This window comes from Pithys albifrons, chromosome 4 (assembly GCF_047495875.1).
Source record: "Pithys albifrons albifrons isolate INPA30051 chromosome 4, PitAlb_v1, whole genome shotgun sequence".
Taxonomy (NCBI): domain Eukaryota; kingdom Metazoa; phylum Chordata; class Aves; order Passeriformes; family Thamnophilidae; genus Pithys; species Pithys albifrons.
The window spans coordinates 82424443-82439465 of NC_092461.1; the positions used below are offsets into that span (position 1 = coordinate 82424443).

Consider the following 15023-nt stretch of genomic DNA (forward strand, 5'->3'; position numbering starts at 1 on the left):
AATTACATATATATATGAATCTTTAATCTGTTTTAATTGCCTCTGCAGTTTATTTTTATTGCTAGCAAAAATGTTAGGATGAAGTTGGTTGTTGCATTAGTCCTTATCCAGCTTTATGCGTCATCAGTACAAATGTCAGCTGAACTCTCGACATGAAGCTTCTAACTATAAAATCAGCTGATGCTCAGTCCGAATGTATTGCATCAAGGGAAGAAAACAGCTGGATTATCATATGTCAGGCAGTGTTAATAGCAGTACAAACCATAAAAACTGTTGTAATTTGGATATTGGACGTAATAGTGAAAGTTTCTCTGGAGGAACAAATGATTTATGTGATTTTTGTGATTTTGAAACACTGCAAAATGGCAGATAGCATATATGCCACATTTATCAGTTAAAAATATAAAGCTACACATCTGACACTTAATACAATCTAGTACACATTTGAGCTCTAAACAACCAGCTTTCTAATAGCAAGAAAAAAAAAGGCTAATGCCAAGACAGGCAAAATGTACTGTACTATGACCCCATCAACCCATGAGTGTTTCAGGAGCATTTTTTGGTTTGTTTTTTTTTTCCCCCAATTTTATGCCTATTAGACCACACTAGAAGGGAGGTTGAAATTGTTTCTACATTCCTCAGCACAAGTGCAAACTGTCTGGGCTACAAGAGAGCTTGTGCAGTTACTGCAAACTGTAAGGTAGTCCCCCAAACGCCACAACCCAGAACAACCCCGTTTCAGCTCAGCCACCTCTCTGGGCTCTGGTTTCAGGGTTTGGCCAATTCAGAGATGTTAATGTGTTTCTGCTGCTGCACAAGAAGTCTGATACAGGCAAGCAAAAGGACACAGGTAGTTACGAAAGGACCCTTGAATCTACCATCACATTTAGCAATTCAAGAAAAAACAAAGCAAAGGATGTTATGCAAACAGGCATTTAAAAAGGTAAGTTGAAAAATCCCCACAAATTTATTGAAAAATTTTGTCAAGTTTGATAGGTTCCATTTTTAGCGATTGTTTAAATACAGAAACTGGAAGCATTATATAAAAGTACAGCTTATTCTCACAGCACAAACAAAATCGCACCATACACTCTAAAGGAGCTCATATCAAATTGAATGCATGAAAAATATCTGAAGTGCTTTAGGAAATCTTGAAAAACCTAGAACATAATACTCTGTTAAGAAAAACTGTTGTTACTCCACAGCACTCTAGTATATGTGCTACTATGCAGTTAGTCTGCAGTACGAGAAGTGCAATTGAAATCCACATCATTGGACAGTAAACACTCTAAAAGTAGTGTCTAAATGAATTTTTTTCTTCAAAGAATGACTGTAATTGTCACTGCATAATATAATGCCATGTATTACAAAATCATTTCTCTCTCGTACTCCCAGATATGTTTTTATGCCAGAAAGAATGAAAGAATAGAACACTGGAAAAGTGACATCCTAGATACATGAAAAAACGCTAATGAACTTCTGGACAAAATTACTGTGTGTCACAAAGAGCTTGCATAGTCAATGGTTAGTAGTATGAAGAGTAACCAGAAGTTTGGAATTTTTCCATTTCTGAAGTTCAGTTTTACAGAAAGGCCTCACTGTTCAATGCAAATAAATTATTTGCCAAAGATCTCCCAATTTTCATCTGGCCCTCAAAATGGACATTGAAAAATTGAAGTAACCCAAATTAAAAGCTGTGTTTCTTATCACTGACAGGACTTACAAAAAGACACACAGGAATTAATGAACTAACTCCCATGAAAGGTCAAAGCCAGTAGATAAATATATAAATACCATGAGGACCTTTGAAAATGTACCCCAAAAGGAAAAAGTTCAGTGTGCAGGGGGAAAGTGGGGAAGACAGATGTTTTGTTTGTAGCAGAGTGCTGGATACTGAGCACCTTCTTTTTAAGCCAGATAGTCACAGCAAAGGCAAGTAACATCTGCTGAAGAGTGAGCTTTGTAAGACAGTCAGAAACAGCATTTTTATACAGATAATCAATAGCTCCATTTACTTTGCTTCTTTACCTGTAAATAGTGTTGTCCTGTTTGCTGGTTACAGCTTTTAAATCAGTGAGTTGGAGAAACTGATCGTGGAAATAGTGAAGGTGTAAGATACACACCAGTAGGAAGGAGGTGGGGATAAAGATGCGTGTGAATAGATCAGCCACAGAAAATTGTTTTAAGCCAAGGTCCTCTAGTCTGGGGAAAAAAAAAAAAAAGTAAGCCACCAAGCCACCTTTACACACCAAAATACTCTTCTTGTCATGAGATACTACTACAAATCATTTGCAATACAAAATAAGGGGCTGGTACTTGTTAGATGTTTTTGGTTTTTAAAATTCTTCTAATTAGCAAGTTTTACAATGGAATCAACGCTGCCACAGACCTCTTGAACCAGATGAGTTTTCTCTGACTGAAAGTCCTGCATTGGAGTTCCACTTATATTGCATATACTTTCTCATGTAAGCTCCTCTTCAAAAATGCTCAACATATAAGAATGAAGAAACTCAGCCCTCCTCATTAGCAGGAGAGCAGGTCCACTTTCATCAGTTCCAAACATCCTGCAAATATGCCCTTAATCTTTGCCTGGATCTTTCTCCAATGACCAAAGCTGTAAAGAGAGGCACTGGCACTGTATTGGGAACTGAAGCAATCTCAAGGTCTTGGCAGCCAGTGGGCGAAAATAAGACACGTGGAGCTTGCTCATCTTTATTGTTATACCAATAAATCTAAGGCTTCATATTGGAGTGCTCAGTCAGCTGTGCCTGAGAATGGTCCCATGATGTTTTTCCCCCACAAGAAGGAAGACTACTCTCAAATCTTTCCATCACACTGAACTCAAAGATTCAAGGAAAAAAATAAATTATTCAAAACCACTTACTTTTCTTCATCCAGACCTGTCATGTTTTTCCACAACCCAGGAAATGACTCAAACTGGTACGTGTAGATGAAGATAAGTACCAACATCGTGTAAACAACCACTGACATCCAAAAGTACTTTAAAATCTTTCTCCACCATTCATAGTGCACCTGAAAATCACACACTAGGGATGCTGATACAAGCTGAAGGCAAAGACACTGACAGAAATATTGACAATGTTGTACAATCAAAAAAAGGTGAAGAACACTATTTTTCTTAGATGGCCTGAAAGAAGCAATGTTTACCCAGTGGCAGCCACATATCTTTGAGATAATTTTTTTTCTCCTGATGCACATGCACTCGAGAAAAGACTTTTGTGTAAAAATGTCTGTTGGGACATGGGCCACAGACATAAAAGTCAGGGGTAGCTTAAGTCAATCAGTTTCATCTCCATTAGGGGATGAAAATCCAGGATGAGAAGGATCCCATGCTCATTAGGCAGTGGAAGCTCTATGAACCAGATATCAGAAAAACTGGTGGCTATGTAGGATGTGCATAGGCCAAGAATTTTCCACAAAAGTTCCAAAGGTATTGGTGAAGTGGCATGCCAGAGCAGAGCTGTGTGCATTGTATCTATTTTATGTGCACTTGGTCATTATAGTCAAAAGCCAACCAAAGGAGAGTTACTCTTAGCCCTTTCAAATGATCTTATTCTTCTGTATCTAACTAAAGAACAAATACACAGTTTATGAATTCTATTTGGAACTACTTTATTACCAAGGTATGGACAATTGTATTCAAGGATAAAATTAGTTAACACAGTTCTCACTTACCTGATAGAGGGCCACACAGAAGAGGAACAGTACCATGTAGATGATTTTGTACATGACAATTGTACCCTCAAAGCTGACAAAGAAGAACATGCCCCCACAGACGTAAATCCAGTACTTGATTAACATAGCCATCACCAGCTTCCCCAAGACTTTCATAATATCCTGTTCATCCTCTTCCTCCTCTTCCTTCTCCTCTTCCTTCTCCTCCTCCTGTTCTTCTGACACTTCTCCCTCTTGTAACTCCTCTTCTGCAAATAGAGTCACATTTGGCCTCTGTCTGTTCTGGGTACTTTTAGTAAGAACTTAAATGAGTGGAAAGTAAAATCTCTGCACACAACACAGAAGCCTAAAACACAATATGCATAAGAGACTGCAATTCTGAATCAAACATGCCTCTGGAGCAAGGAAAAGGGTTTCAACTTCACATGAGTTTCAACCAGTTCCTGGAGACATATGGCACATAGCTATACATCCTTACCAGACACCCGTCTTCACTTTGTCTGAAAACACCAGCAGCTGTAGCAGAAAATGAGACCCTAAGGGTTATACATAATGGATAATAGCCAAAACACTTTCCACAGCAATGGTTATACTCTCAAGTAAGCAACTTTCTAAACCAGAAAACAAAGAAACCACCAGCACTACCAGAAAGCTCTCATCTTGAGTTTAAACTCTCATCTTGAGTTTGAAGCTCTCATCTTGAGTTTTGTCCTTTAGAGAAAAGGGTGTTTATCTCCAAAAGTCACAAGCAAGAGAAACATTAACTTAAACCAAAACAAGCTTAAAAAAGATATAAATGCTGCATTAACACTGCTATTTTTTTGAAGAAATATCCAGCTGCTTCTTTTGTACCTGGGCTATTGCAGAGAAGACAAGCTGCTTTTGCCCTATGAAGAGGTCAAGATCCCCCAGTTATTGTAAGGTTTGTGAAGGGCGGGGTATTTGTTCCTCCAGCAGCAAGTACATGTGCAAGTATATAGATAACAGGGCTTGCCAAAACCTTAGCACATAGCTATAATGCTTTCCTTTCCACTGAGAACAATATTGAAACTTCCCCATCAAAAGTATTGGCCACTTCTTTTTTCCTACTCACCATCCCTCTTCTCAGGATCTTGCCTTGAAAATCCTTGCAGTGTCCAGCTTTGACACTGATCAGATATTTTACTAGACAAGTATTATAATTAATCATAAAAGAAACTACACCACTGCTTTCAGAGCTCACTTTCTACCATTTCAGTGCATTGAACTTGTTCAGATCAGCATCCAGATATACAGAAGAGGGCAAGGAAGGGTTGGGGGAAAATGTGCCCAGCAGCTAAGAAAGAACAGGCCACTGAACTGTTAGAAAAGCTGAACCTATAGAAGTAAACTTTGCTCTCAGGTATGCTTGCACTCCTGCACTGTAAAAATATATTTATTTTTCCCATTGAAATTTGTTAAACTCCCTTGTCTATCAAGTGTTTAAGTACCAACACAACTTCCAAGGAATTTAGCAACTGACTTTTTCTATGTAAACTCTTCTATGGTTAAACTCTTAGGGCAATTCATCTCCTGATTTGAGTTTAGGACACAGCAATAAACTGTTTGGAAGTTCAAATGAGTCATTTTAATTACCTTCATGTAAAGAGAATTCTCATTTTACTTGAATTTCTAAAATTCAGAAGTGTTTTATTTTTATATCTGAGAGAGAACTGCACATAGATTTTGTAATATCTTTCTTAACTAATAACAGGAATCTCTCTAATTGCTTTCAATATCAGAGAAATGTAGTACTGGAACATCCATCACAACTGAAGGACCAAATTAGAGATGGCTTTACCTTTTTCTTCATTTTCTTCACTTCCAACTTTGACCTCAGATAAAGTAGCTTCTTTTAGCCGAAGTGCTTTCTGTTCAGTGAGGTGTTGCCTAAGCAGTAGCCAGAAAGTAATTGTGAAAAGAATCTGCAAACAAAAATCAAAAAAACCCAACAGACTAATTGTATATCCTATGTCCTACTAATACAAGCACAGATTTTCATAAATTTTGCATGCCTTTGTTTTCTCTGTCTGTCACAAAATGGCACCAGTGTCAAAGTGCATCTCTGTGCAAGTTAAGTAATTTAGGAAACATCTTGCATTACAAACAACTTTGTTTCACTTGTACTCTTCCATTTCTTAAAGGTATTTATTTATATGTTTCTATTCTACCCCATTCTATTCAGTTTTTAACAACTGTCTTATAAGTTTAAGGATCTTCTCATTATGCACTGATTAGTATAGTTTTCCTAAATATTTTGATTTAGGAAGTTTGGTACTTCAGGTGCTTAAGCACAATTAATTTAAAAATCAATTTTTTTATGTCTTTCAATTGCAGAAGACCCAGACAACTGAATATGCCTTTCATTTGCAGCAGTTACAAGACTTAAAATACCTTCTAATTCTCTTAAGAGCTTCAGGAGATGATAATTCGGTAACAGCATGATACCAAGAGATGGATAAATTCAGAAAACAGCATGATGCCTATCCATCACACACTTGATTTATGTTTCCTTTTTACAAAGTTTCATTAATTTCCCTGGTGTAGAGGGAGACATTTCACTACTTAGCTAGAAGAATAAAATCTGAAATAGGAAGCAAGTAAGAGCCAAGTACTTTGCACACAACAGAATGACAAGGCCAGTAGTACGATGTAAAGAACTCTCCCATTTTATTTCTAACACACAAGTCCTTGATGGGGGAAAGGAGAACTCCCAGCCTAGCAACAGCTGTTTTTATTGACACTGCAGCTAATGGTGAGCCACAGCAGCAGATTGTGTCTGTGATATTGTAAAACACAGATTTGTTCTTCAGTGATTAGCTCTGTCTTCCTACCACATTTACGCCCTGTTCTACTTGGCATTTCCAGAGCCAGAGCTGGCTCTAAGAAAAGTCCTGAAGGGTTGCAGACCAAAGAAATGTATTTAGTCACCTTTAACAGTATGTGTTTTATCTCATTTTCAGACCAGGACACACACACACAGCATGCAGAAACTTATGCAGAAAGAATTATAGCACACTTCTTTCTATTCTTCATTCTGCAGAATAGAGTATCCAAACTTCATTTAAATTCAACCCTTATTTTAAACTAGGAATAAGAGAGGGGTACAGAGTTACTAGAGCCCTTGAGAGGGACTGATGGATGAGGCTAACAAGCAAAGAGTGCCTAGGGTCATGTGAACAAAAGGAAATACATAATCAGTGAAATATGACTTAAGCAGGGTCACCTCAAGCATTTTTATATAAGCAAGGGAATTACTTCGAGACACCATTATGGGGAAATCTTCCAGCTCCTTTCTGGGAAAAGAGCATGCCAGCTTGCCTCTCTGAAGTGCCTGTACACTAAAGCATGCAGCATGGGGAACACAACACAAGGAATCAGAGACCTCTGTGCAGCTCTGTGATCTCTTTGGGATGACAGAAACAGAGTATCATGGCTTGATTAGCTCCAATAGAGAGCTACAGGCTCTTTAGGAAGCACATGCCAGGAAGATGCAGAGGTGTAGTAGGGATTTGCATGACAACACAGCTGGAATGCACAAACTCTGTCTGGAGATGCATGATGAACTAGGTAACCTGGGAGGAATGCAGAGACTGGTCCAGCATACCAAGACATGGTTAGAAAAGCCAAGGCCTGAAACTGAGTCTGACAAGGCATGTCAAATGCTACAAGAGGAGCTTCTGTAAATACTTAAGCAGAAAAGGAAGGCTGGGGAAAATCTTGGCCCACCTCTGAGTGAGGCAAAGGCTCCAGTGACACAGGACATGGAAAAGGCAGAGGTACCAAAAGGCCTCATTTTTTGCTAACAAGACTGGTCTGAAGGAATCCCGTGTCCTGGACACCATGAAAAAGTCTGAAGCAAGATGACGCACACTTGCTGGAAAAAGATCAGATCAGTGAATATTTAAATAAAGCGGGAATACATAAGTCCATGGGTAGTGATGGGATGTACCCATGAATGGTGAGGGAGCTGGCTGGTGTCACGGTAAAGGCTACTCTCAATAATCTTGGATCAAATGTGATGACTGGCAGAAGTGCTGAAGAGAAGCAAGTGTCACTCATCTTCAGGAAGACGAAAGATGGAGGATACAGCCTGGACAATTTCATTCAACTCAATTCCGGGGAAGGTGGCAACTGCGAGATACTGGAAAAGGCTTGCTACAGAAGCTGAGGGTGCTCCATCACTGGAATTGTCTGAGGTCAGGCACTGGGATTTTGAGCAACCTGGTCTAGTGAAAAATGTCCCTACCTATGGCAGTGTGTTGGAATAAATGATCTTTAAAGGTCCCTGCTAAACTAAATCATTCTGTGATTCTAAGGTGATGGTGCAGCTAATCCTGGAAAACATTTCCAGGCACATGAAGGTTGAGAAAATTATCAGGAATAGACAGAGTGGATCCACCAAGGGGAAGTCATGTTTGACCAGCCTCATAAACTTCTACAATAAAATGATGTGATAGAGGAGAAGAGAGCAGTGGATACTGTCTGCTTAGACTTCAGACAGACTTTTGAAACTGTTTCCCATAAGATCCTCATAGAGAAGCTGAGGAAGTATGGGCTGGATGAGCAAGCAGAGGTGGACTGAAAACTCATTGAACAGCTGAGCTCAGAGGGTGGTGATCAGTAGCATAAAGTCTAGTTGAAGGTCAGTGGTTAGCAGTGTATCCCAGAGGTCAACCCAGTCTTGCTCAACATCTTAATTTATGTTCCAGATGATGGGACAGAGTGTACCCTCACCAAGTTTGCTGATAGCATAAAACTGGGAGGAGTGGCTGATACACAAGAAGGCTATGTTGCCACCCAGAGGGACCTCAGCAAGCTGGGGAAAGGAACAACATGGCACTCCTGTTCTAACAGAAACAGTATGGCACTCAACAAGGGAAAGTGCAAAGTTCTGCACCTGGGAAGGGAGAATCAACACATGCATCATTAAATTCTGAAGTTCAACCAGGTATAGAGTAGTTTGGCATAACAAGTTGAATGTGAGCTAGCAATGTGGCCTTAAGGCAAAGAAGGGTAATGGTATCCTGGGCTGCATGAGGAGTGCTGCCAGTTGGTCAAGGAAGGTGATCCTTCTTCTCTACTGAGCACTGCTGAGGCCACAATTCAAGTGTTGTGTCCCATTCTGGCTCCTCAGTACAACAGAGACGTGGATGTACTGGAGAGAGTGCAGTTGAATTTGCCATGAAGATGAAGGGATGGGAGCATCTCTCCTATGAGGAAAGGCTGAAAGAGGTGGTACTACTCACCCTGAAGAAGACAAAGCTCATGGGGAATCTTATCCAATTTCTATAAATATCTGAATGGAAGTGGAAGAGGTTGGAGCCAGACTCTTTTCGGTGGTGCCCAGTGATGGGACCAGAGGCAGTGGACCCAAACAAACATGGGAGCTTCCCTCTGAACATGAAGAAACACTTTTTTCTTCCTGTAAGGAGGGCTGAGAACTGTCACAGGTTGCCCAGGGATGTTTCAGAGTTTCCATTCTTGGGGATATTCAAAAGCCATCTGGGAATGGTCCTGGGCAATCAGCTCTAGATGGTACTGCTTGAGTAGGGAAGTTGGACCAGATGACCTCCAGAAGTATTCTGTGATTCTATGAAAGTTATAGAGTGCATTATATTCAGCCTAAAATACCACCACTAGACATCTATTGTCTTTAGGGAAGTGGCCAAATCATCATACTTACACAATAGTTTTCTTGACACCATCTGTTTTTAGACAAGATATTTGATGATATACCTAATAAGAAAATAGTCAAAGGAGCAGCTGACATATTGAAATAGTTAAAATTCCACTGAGATTTACAAAGTCATTGAGAAAAACTGTAGAACTTCTCTTGTAGAACCCCTTGAGCTTTAGCCCTCCCTATTTTTACAAGAGAAATAATATAGCACTCACTAATTTCAAATGCATTAAAGACCCAGAAATGGTTGCCCAAAAGGTACTGCCAACTTCAACAAGGAAGATCACTTACAAAATCACTTTAAATTGTAATTAGGAGTCACAAGGGAAGTGAATCACTTAGTGCAATGGGAGCAGTGCCAACTAGATGCACTCTCTGAGATGCCCCTCTTGGGTGCTCTAGGAAACAATGTCCTGTTTGTGTTCAGTTCCTTCTGCAGAAGCAACCTTGCCAAACAAAATGCATTTTGTAATGCTTTCAAGACATCAAAGAAAAAAATTTATCATGGATTGAGGTCAGCAAACTCTCTCGGTTCTGACCTGAAGTGGATTTCAATTCATGCTGATTCAGGTGTAAGGATAAAGTATTAAAGGTCAGTCACAGTTATGTCCTGCTGCTTGTGAGAAATCATAAGGGAAGTAGTAGTATTGGTAATTTCAATGACACCATAGTTCCAGTTGCCATCATAGTCAGACAGACATGACATCTCCTGGTTATTAATTTAGAAAATCAGGTCACATCTAATTTTGAATTCAGTTTATAAAACCAACCAAGTGAGAAATTTCCATCCACTAAGTAATTTCATGAAAATCTAGAAGATGCCTGAAACATTTGCTCTAGTATTAGCTTGAGAAGAAGGAAGCAGTTTTATGAGCACTATTCTTTAATGACTTACCCTTTATTTTAGAACTGCTGTTGAAAGTGGTTACACTGAAAACTGTAGATTCACTCTTAAAGAAATGCCAAGACATCCACATTTTTATCACAATATATTTTGTGGTTTCATAAATAAATCTCAGCTGTTTGTAACACCTACCTTTGATGCCAGCTCCCCAGGTTCCTTTCTTTTTAAAAAACCCGATACTTGAGGAAGCTCATCATTCTTGAGCTCAATACTCCATATATACTGTAATATTAGCAGTAAATTTCCATAGAAAACCATGAATGGTGAACTGATCATGGCATATTTCCTTCGGTCCCGAATCATCCACAATGTGCAAGACCAGATCAGTAATACAAAAGTCAACCAGCTGTGATATGTGATACTCCATGCCTTGTGGAAGGAGGAAAAAGAGGAAAAATGTCCACAGATGCACTCAGGAACAGCAGAGATGCACATAGGCACCATACACTTTATTTACATTTCTCTACTTAGCATGTACTTTCACTGTCATCAGACTCTCACCCATATTATTCAGCTACTGGGGCACCTGCAATAAAGCCCTTGAAGAGCATGTAGATTCACAACAAATGCACAGCTCAGAGCAAACCCTGCTTTGTGCATTAGTTTCACTGTGCTACACTTTGTAAGCAGAATCATTGCTTCTCATTACATCAAACTAAAAGAGATGGAAAATACAGCCTAGTCTTTGGGCACAGATCTTGTGAAACAGCAGCAAAGAATTCAAAGCAGGAAGAGCAAAATGTAATCAACAGGTACTTACATTCAAGGCCTTTGACAGACTTACAAAACTGTGCGAACTCCATGCTGGTCTAGCTTTTGTGGAATCAGTTTAAAATGGAAAGCTATGGTGTGCACCCACCTAACATGAAGAACATTTGTCTACAGCAACCATGGTAGGTTACCTGAAATACAACTACAGAATGTTTTCTACAGCTTTCAGAATTCAGTTACTGAAAATGGCTCTAGTAAATATTTGAGGAAAGGATTTGGGGTTTAAGTGGTTTTTATCTACATTGTGTTACTGATTTATGGCTAAATTCAGCTGTATATATGCTGGTATAACTGTGTAATAACTGTCAATAAAGAATTTAATACTCCTTTTTGATTTAAGTAAAAAATTATTCAACATTAAGAATATTTCCATCAGGTTAGCTCAGCTCCCTTGGAAATTTTGTCTATTAAGGGTACATGAAAAACATCAATATGTTACCTTTCTGTCCTCATATAAGAAAATAGCTTGCATTGAGCTGTCTTTGGCTATATTATAAATGGATTTGCATCAGAGTACACCATAAATAAATACATAAATTAACTTGAGTAATATAGGAATATATAATTAAGGAAAAAGCTAGCTGTGTCTCAATATTAAACTAAAAGAAAGCTCTTCAAATATATCTTCTTTTATGTTGAGAGATACGACCCTCAAAATTAATTAAAAAGAAAGTGCAGACCTGGTCTAGTAGAAGGTGTCCCTGCCCAAGGCAGGGGAGTCAGAACTAGGTGATTTTTAAGATCCCTTTCAACACAACCATTCTATGATCTAAGTACCTGAGTTTAAAACAATAGGGAAGAAACCACTGTGTCAATATGAAAACACCTACTTGCTAATGTCTCAGAATGCATCAACCCAGACCCATAGTTTGCACAAGGAGCCTGTCTTAATTAGAGGAGAAACTTTTTCTACTAAAAGACAGCAAATAAAGTTTGAAACTTTATGCAAACAAGAGGCAGCCAAGCTAATTTGCTTTACCATTTTTAGAGCAAAATTGGGCCAAGAAGCTTTATGGTTAATTTCGTCATGGTTGAAACCCTTCCAAAACAGTAAAAGCAAAGCTTGCATTGGGAATAGATATAGACAGATCTAATCATTATGTAGAAAACTTGGTATAATGAAGCTGAAAGTATTGCTTCAAGGATGCATAAAAGCAAATAGCAACATGGAAAAGAGAAAGAAGGGCAGTAAGTAAAACAAGAGGAAAATCTGGCTTGGCACGAAGCTTTAATTTTCTTGAGATCTTTCTGTGTCAATAGAAGCAACCAGGCTTTACAGATCTTTTCTTCTCAGAGAGTAATTGCATGCATGCATCAACCTGAAGTAGGGCCTGTATTTTAAAAATCTTCTATAACAGCATGAAGTGCTTTCATTTTGTAGGCACATTTCTGAATGGCACAAACACATGCCAAACCTGCTTGTGCAGAAATTTGGGAATCAACAGAAAACTGAGTCCCAGTGGTTTTCTGACATTCAGATATACAACAAATCCTGGAACTCCTAGTCCTGGATATGTGATATTTTAACCAGAATCCCATGTTTTGTTCTATTTATAGATCTATAACAAGCCTCAAGATTATGCATTAATAACCTAAAATGGGCCCAAAATGATGCAGACATCATGTTGATATTTTCTAACCCTGACGCAATGATTTACTGAAAACTAATGATGACATTACTTTTCGAAAGGCATTGAGAAGACACGTTTGCAAAATGAACAGCATTATTCTTTTTGTTGCCAGTACTTACCATCATAGCTATCAGAGCACAAATGTAACTTTGTTTCATGATAAATTGGAACACAGAGACCAGGGCATGTAACTTAACATTTTCTTTTTCCTCCTGGGTAACTTCCTCTTCTTCTTCTTCCTCCTCTACTTCTTCTTCCTTTTCTAAGTAGAAAAAGAAATTCTTATTTGCAAGCCATGCTGGTCTAAAGATAGTATATGCATCCTCTCCTGGAATTATTTTGCATGTAATCACTTTGATGGCTACTTCAAATCACTGTGTTGGTAGGTAAAGTTTTTTGGATAGTATACGGCTACAGTCCCGTTTACAGAATTGCCATATGGTCAGTCATCACTGTAAGCCAACAGCAATTACTAAACTTGAATGGGCCAAAGAGCTTTCCAAAATGAAAATAAATGCTAGAGGCAGGGAGTGAAGATACAGAATAAGAAAAAAATACAGAACTAAGGATAATTCCTAGGAAATTCACTACCTGACATGTCATCTGAAGGCTCCCATTTGTACTGTGGTGTTGAATACATGTCTGCTTTGGCTGGACCATTTTCTAATGGCAGTGCAGGGTGGATGGTGTGATAGTCAGCAGGATTCCCGTTCACCGTTACCAGCAGCACCTGCCAGGACATCGGAGAGAGGCGCTGCATTTAGGGTGGCTCTTAGAACAATCTGACTTCTCTCTCTGTACTTCGTTACTGTTGGAGTGCCAGTGTTAAAAGAACTTAACAGGTAACTGCAGTTACTTCCGAAGAAATTGGTATGTTATAGTCATGTTGCATGCAAAAGTAGCACATAACAGCTTCCAAAATTAATTGTTATCTTTTTATGCCATATCAATAAAATTAACCAAAAACTCATTCTCTGTCTTAGACAAACTAATACATCGAGATTTTAAAACTTTAGTTCACATCTAATTATTTCAGTAGTCATGAAAATTATGGTTATAAATTACATTCAAATTTGAGTTATTCCTGCTGACTTCTGTATTTGTTACTGTTAATAAAACCCCTTGAGGTAATTATTGTTATTAATGTCCCATTTACATCAGTTGGTAGTACTAATTCAATGCTTTTTCATTGTTTTATTTTTTTTACTTCAATTTTAGCCCTTGTTCTTGTTTCAATAAGGGTTCCAGTGACCACAATCATTAATATCCCTCATATTGGCAGAAATTCACATGCAATGCGTTAGTGATGGTAATACACACTGAAGGCTGACTTCTGCACAGGCTGTGAGATAGCATATTTTGCCTGTAAAAACCATGCACAGACATGTGTGGACTGTTTAAGAATACTGTCTGGGTTATGTTCAGTTATATTCAGCAGCTCCACCATTTAGATTTGGTTATGGATGCTCCCAAAATTCATCTGCATCTCCATTCCGTGTATGATGAACAGAGAGGATGTTTCTGCTTTCAGAGTCTGCTTGGATCTATAGTAATCAAGATATATAGATCATTTGCTGTCTGTTCAAACATTTCTGTAATCTGTAAACTGAACTCATATGTATTGTCAGTCATGCTTTAAGGGCCTCAGCATTCCAACATGAATGAAATAAAAAAAAAAGCAAAGAAACTAAATCAAGTTTAAAGATGGCTTGCATTAGAAAGCATATTTTCATATCTTATTTAAACCCAATGAAATAGCAAAGATCATTTGCCAGTTGGTACTACTACAAGCAGTTTAATTTCAAATGATCAATCAGTGGTTTCTCAGTGAAATTATTAAGGTAGCAAAGGACAATTATATTTGGGATAATCAAAGATATAGGGTAAATGTCAGGCTAACCGAAAGTATAGAAGTTTTACAGATGTCATCTAAGGTTTTATTTGCATGTATCAGTGTAATCTGTATTTACACATATTAAGAAGAATTGCAAAATTACAAAGACTAGTAGTATACTAACATCCGATGGCTTGTATTCATCTTGGGTCATTGACAGAAGCTGCAAAAAGCAATGCAAGGACAAATTATTAAAGAAGCACAGCTCAAGCATTAGTAAGTCTAACTTTTTGAATATATGCATGCACATATGCTGACTTTTGGAGATTTGCACTAAGAATTTCAGAAAGAATTCTTAAAAAGCCAGCAGAATTGTACACTACTATAAAATGATACTGATTATGTCATAGCATTAACATAATTTGACTGTATGTTCCTGTGAATTTTAAACCAAAACTGAGAATGTTGCATTGAAATTTTGGATAC

The 15023-nt window shown here is 38.3% G+C and overlaps 1 protein-coding gene across 1 annotated transcript in view; it reads right to left on the reverse strand.

Moving 5' to 3' along the window:
• PIEZO2 (piezo type mechanosensitive ion channel component 2) overlaps positions 1-15023 on the reverse strand; it is a 306402-nt gene that overhangs the window by 78246 nt on the left and 213133 nt on the right. The window contains exons 10-17 of the mRNA XM_071554837.1: positions 14722-14760; positions 13295-13433; positions 12823-12965; positions 10434-10670; positions 5516-5639; positions 3697-3944; positions 2885-3033; positions 2029-2202 (exon numbers count right to left, since the gene is read on the reverse strand). Of these exons, the coding sequence (XP_071410938.1) occupies positions 2029-2202; positions 2885-3033; positions 3697-3944; positions 5516-5639; positions 10434-10670; positions 12823-12965; positions 13295-13433; positions 14722-14760 (1253 nt within the window). The remainder of the gene's footprint in view (positions 1-2028; positions 2203-2884; positions 3034-3696; positions 3945-5515; positions 5640-10433; positions 10671-12822; positions 12966-13294; positions 13434-14721; positions 14761-15023) is intronic.